The 5,605-nt window shown below is 47.1% G+C and overlaps 1 protein-coding gene across 1 annotated transcript; it reads left to right on the top strand.

The window, feature by feature from the left end:
• Positions 1–348: 348 nt before the first annotated feature.
• LOC107301115 (myosin-6-like) lies at positions 349–5,358 on the top strand (the record flags this gene model as incomplete). Its single annotated transcript, XM_029287090.1, has 6 exons — positions 349–514; positions 640–764; positions 2,169–2,477; positions 2,572–2,775; positions 3,927–4,052; positions 5,083–5,358. Coding segments are annotated over 6 exons (1,206 nt in total), but the record flags the coding sequence as incomplete, so codon positions are not given.
• Between the last annotated feature and the right edge of the window lie 247 nt (positions 5,359–5,605).

The following is a 5,605-nucleotide window of genomic DNA, read 5'->3' as shown; positions in this document are numbered from 1 at the left end:
GGGGAGGAGGAGGAGAAGGGGGAGGAGAGAAGAAGAAGGGTAAGAGAAAGGGAAGAGGAAGAGGAGATGAAAGGAAGAGGAGAAGGAGGAGGAAGAGAAGGAGAAGAGAAGAAAGAGGAGGGGAAGTGGAAGGGGAGAAGGAGGAGGAGAGGGGGAGAAGGAGAAAGGGAAAAGGAGAAGGAGGAAGAAAGGAGAGGAGGAAGAAGAGGAGAGGGAGGAGGAGGAGGAAGAGGAGGAGGAAAGGAAAGGAGATGGGGAAGGAAAAGGGGAAGAAGGAGAAGGAAATGGGATGAAAGGAAAAGAAGAGACCGACTCTTTCTGCCTTCCTCCTCCTCTGCTCCCCCTCAGATCCTCTCGGAATGGAAGCAGAAGAACGAAGAATCTCAGGCAGAGCTGGAGGCATCCCAGAAGGAGTCCCGGTCCCTCAGCACGGAGCTCTTCAAGCTGAAGAACGCCTACGAGGAGTCTCTGGAACACCTGGAGACTTTAAGAAGAGAGAACAAGAACTTACAAGGTAGGTTGAGCTGCGGGGGAAGAGGTTGGCCCAGCAAAAACCCCTTGCCTGGTGGCGCCCGGATGTTGAGGGACACTCTTTTCCATGTCCTCCTCCCACATCTCCTTCTTCTCCTCCATCCACAGAGGAGATTTCGGATCTCACCGAGCAGCTGAGCCATGGAGCCAAAAGCATGCACGAGTTGGAAAAAGTGAGGAAGCAGCTGGAGTCCGAGAAAGTGGACTTACAAGCAGCGCTGGAGGAGGCAGAGGTGAGGTTCCCAGTTTCCCCTTCCCTCAAACTCCCATGGTTTTTTTCCCCTTTCTTATTTCCTCTCCTATTTCACTATAAAAGCCATTTAAAAGCATCTGAAGCGGTAGTTAAGCGTCCCTTCCCAGGTGGGAACAGAGAGAGAAGAAGCTTTACTCACCGATTTCACCTACCCTCAACAAGAATTGTTTAAATTAAAGGCACAAAAGAGCTAAACAGAACAGTATCTAGAGCAGGGGGCATTTAATTAAAGGTGCAAAAGAGCTAAAAAGAACAGAATCTGGAGCAGGAGGCATTTAATTAAAGGCGCAAAAGAGCTAAACAGAACAGAACAATCTGGAGCAGGAGGCATTTAATTAAAGGTACAACAGAGCTAAACAGAATCGAGCAGGAGGCATTTAATTAAAGGCACAAAAGAGCTAAACAGAACAGAACAGAATCTGGAGCAGGAGGCATTTAATTAAAGGTACAAAAGAGCTAAACAGAACAGAATCTGGAGCAGCGGGCATTTAATTAAAGGTACAAAAGAGCTAAACAGAACAATCTGGAGCAGGAGGCATTTAATTAAAGGTACAAAAGAGCTAAACAGAACAGAATCTGGAGCAGGAGGCATTTAATTAAAGGTACAACAGAGCTAAACAACAGAATCTGGAGCAGGAGGCATTTAATTAAAGGCACAAAAGAGCTAAACAGAACAGAACAGAATCTGGAGCAGGAGGCATTTAATTAAAGGCACAAAAGAGCCAAACAGATCTGAATCTGGAGCAGGAGGCATTTAATTAAAGGCACAAGAGAGCTAAAGATTTCTACAGTTCTTTTCCCTATCAGGTTTTCTGCTTCTGTTGTCTTTTAAAAGAAAACAGGACTTCAAATCAGGATTGTCTTTTTAAAAAAATACTGCAAGTGTATCACACTGCTATCACAGGCCAGATTCCATTTTTAAAATGGAATTTTAGAAAAAAAAATAGCAAGGAAGGAAGCTGCTAATTCATAAAGCCTTGGACCATTAGAAAGTAAGCAACTCTAATCTGAGGTTATTTTAACTGAACAGAATAACAGAGTTGGAAGGGACCTTGGAGGTCTTCAAGTCTAACCCCATTCTCTAGCAGGGAAACCTATTCCATTTCAGACAAATCGATTGTCCAATCTCTTCTTAAAAACCACCCACAACTTCTGAAGGCAAGCCGTTCCACTGATTAATTGTTCTAACTGTCAGGAAATTTCTCCATAGTTCTAGATTGGTTCTCTCCTTGAGAACCAATCTAGAACTAAGAAAGCTTCCAGATCTCAATACTATTTTTTTTCTCCTTTCTCCTTCATCATTTTACCCATAGTTCTTTGTTGATCTGTGACCATAAGAAACATTGATTAATTGATTGATATCCATAATTCTTTGACTCCCCAGGCATCTTTGGAACATGAGGAAGGAAAGATCCTCCGGGCCCAGCTGGAGTTCAACCAAATCAAGGCCGAAATTGAGCGCAAGTTGGCCGAGAAGGACGAGGAGATGGAGCAGGCCAAACGGAATCACCTGAGGATGGTGGACTCGCTTCAAGCTTCCCTGGATGCCGAGACCCGCAGCCGCAATGAGGCCCTGAGGATCAAGAAGAAGATGGAGGGCGACCTCAACGACATGGAGATCCAGCTTAGCCAAGCGAACCGGGTGGCTGCTGAGGTTCAGAAGCACCTCAAGATCGCTCACGCCCACCTCAAGGTAAGGAGATATGGAGACCTTCATATCTTCCTTGCTCATCCATAGTTTTCCGGGCTCAATGTTTGCTTCAGGCTATGTTTTTTGAATGGCCCAGGACAATCAGATTCAACTGGACGATGCCCTTCGAGCCAACGAGGACCTGAAGGAGAACATCGCCATTGTGGAGAGGCGCAATACGCTGCTGCAGGCTGAGCTGGAAGAGCTACGCTGCGTATTGGAGCAGACGGAGCGTGGGCGGAAACTGGCAGAACAGGAGCTGACGGAGGCCAGTGAGAGGGTCCAGCTCCTCCATTCTCAGGTGAAGGGAGAGCATCTGATCCTTCTCATGTTTCTTTGAGTCTTGTTCTGTAGGAGCCACAGAGGTGACCTTGGAGAAGCGATCCAGAGCCTGTTCAGACAACCACAGATGGTGAAGGGTGCTTTAAACATAGACAGGAGGGAAAGTTTTAGGAAAAGATTCACATTGGCTGATCACTGGAGCAGTGCTTCTCAACCTTGGCAACTTTAAGATGAGTGGACTCTAACTCCAGGTTCTGGACGTAGGGAATAGATTCCAGATGCAGGTTCTGAGGGAATAAAGTAGGTTTTGGATACAAGTTCTGAGGGAATAAAGTAGGCTCCAAATGAAGGCTCAGAGGGAATAAAGTAGGTTGCAAATGCAGGTTCTGAGGGAATAAAGTTCCAGATGCAGGTTCTGAGGGAATAAAGTAGGTTCTGGATGCAGGTTCTGAGCAGTGGTGGGATTCAAATATGTGAACAACCGGTTCTCTGTGTGGATGCCGCTTCTGGGCCTGGGCAACAAAAAAGTTAGCTACCGGTTCTGCCAAACTGGTGCAAACCAGCTGAATCCCACCACTGGTTCTGAGGGAACAAAGCAAGTTCCGGATGTAGGTTCTGAGGGAATAAAGTAGGTTCCAGATACATGTTCTGAGGGATAAAGTAGGTTCTGATGTAGGTTCTGAGAGAATAAAGAAGGTTCCAGATGCAGGTTCTGAGGGAATAAAATAGGTTCCAGATGCAGGTTCTGAGGGAATAATGTAGGTTCCATATGCAGGTTCTAAGGGAATAAAGTAGGTTCCGGATATAGGTTCTGAGGGAATAAAGTAGGTTCCGGATACAGGATCTGAGAGAATAAAATAGGTTCCGGATGTAGGTTCCAAGGAAACAAAATAGGTTCCGGATCTAGCTTCTGAGGGAATAAAGTAGGTTCTGGATGTAGATTCTGAGGGAATAAAGTAGATTTCAGATGTAGGTTCTGAGGGAATAAAATAGGCTCCGAATATAGGTTTTGAGGGAATAAAATAGGTTCTGGATGGTTTCAAGCAATCTTTTACCTTCATAGGTCCCATACTACATGAAGACACCAACTGTTTGGACCTGTCATTTGATCTTCTTTTATTTCTCCTGTTGTGGCTTGACTCACTAATTGAGATTGCCATTTTTCTCCAGAACACCAGCCTCATCAATCAAAAGAAGAAGATGGAGACTGATCTGACCCAGCTTCAGTCAGAAGTGGAAGAAGCTGTGCAGGAATGCAGAAACGCTGAGGAGAAGGCCAAGAAAGCCATCACGGATGTGCGTGAGAGCGAAATCACGGACGGGGGTTGACCACGAATGGTCCATAATGACAATTTGACTCTTTCTCGCATTACTTAATCAGGGGTTTCCAAAGCTTGGCAACTTTAAGACTTGTGGACTTCAACTTCCAGAACTTCCATGGCTGGCTGGGCAATTCTGGGAGTTGAAGTCCACAAGTCTTACATTTTTCTTGGAGGGCCTGGAGCCACCAGGCCCTCCAAGAAAAATTCTTCTACCTTCTCTCCTTCTTTTGGGAATATAATGACTCACTATCAGTGAAGGAGAATATTTGTAGGTTGAAATGAGGGGTCCTTGGCGTACTCTGAGCTGGGTGGTTTCCTTGCGGACGTTTCATGACCCAACTAGGTAACATCATCAGTGCTAGCATGGAGTGCTGTTTGCTGTCAGTTTACATTCTGATGTCTTGCCTGTCTGTCCGATGATGTTATCTAGTTAGGGTAATGAAACGTCCGCAAGAAAACCACCCAGCTCAGAGAGCACCAAGGACCCCTCGGCTCACTTAACGACCACAGTGACTTATGACCGTAATTCTAGGCTTAATTACAATTATAGGTCTAGAACAGGGGTAGGCCACCTTGGCTCTTTTATGTCTTGTGGACTTCAACTCCCAGAATTCCTGAGCCAGCCATGCTGAGGAAAAAGGGAGAGGTTTCCAAGCGGAACCATGCGGGCTCAGGAATTCTGGGAGTTGAAGTCCACGAGTCATGAAGGGGCCAAAGTTTCCCTCATGCTGGCTCAGGAATTCTGGGAGTTGAAGTCCACGAGTCATAAAAGAGCCAAGGTTGCCTACCCCTGGCCTAGAATATGGACATTTCACAATTATGTGAAATGAGACTCATCTCCATGTTCCCCTTTGTATTGGTCCACCAAAGGCATCCTGGGTCAAAAGAGGACCCGTAATGTTGACATGAATAATTAGCCCGTGAGTTTAGGACTAACTTCCCCATTAACGCCAAGAGTAAGGTCCGACGGACGTCTTTCTCCCTTGTCCACTTGAATGGGGCAGGCGGCCATGATGGCGGAGGAGCTGAAGAAGGAGCAGGACACCAGCGCCCACCTGGAGAGGATGAAGAAGAACATGGAGCAGACCATCAAGGACCTCCAGATGCGCCTGGATGAGGCGGAGCAGCTGGCCCTGAAGGGCGGCAAGAAGCAGCTTCAGAAACTGGAGGCCCGAGTCCGGGAGCTGGAGAACGAGCTCGAAGGGGAGCAGAAACGCAACGTGGAGAACGTCAAGGGCATGCGCAAGTGCGAGAGACGCATCAAGGAGCTCACCTACCAGGTGAGGAGCTCAGAAAGCACCGATGACCCTTGAGTCCACCTCTTCCATTTCCTCCCCCTCCCCTCCTCCTCCTTCTCCTCTACTCCACAAACCCCTCTTCCTTCTAGCACTGATGATGTTCCCTAGTTGGGTCATGACACGTCTGCAAGAAAACCACCAAGTTCACCAAGGTTCCCTAGAGTCCTCCTCCTCTTCCTTCTCCTCCTCCTCTCCTCCTTCTCTTCTTCCCCTTCCTCTCCTCCTCCTC

This window comes from Protobothrops mucrosquamatus, unplaced genomic scaffold (genome assembly GCF_001527695.2).
Source record: "Protobothrops mucrosquamatus isolate PMUCROS unplaced genomic scaffold, P.Mucros_1.0 scaffold10096, whole genome shotgun sequence".
NCBI lineage: Eukaryota > Metazoa > Chordata > Lepidosauria > Squamata > Viperidae > Protobothrops > Protobothrops mucrosquamatus.
The sequence above is the reverse complement of the archived record's forward strand: the minus strand, read 5'-3'. Positions and strand labels throughout refer to the sequence as shown.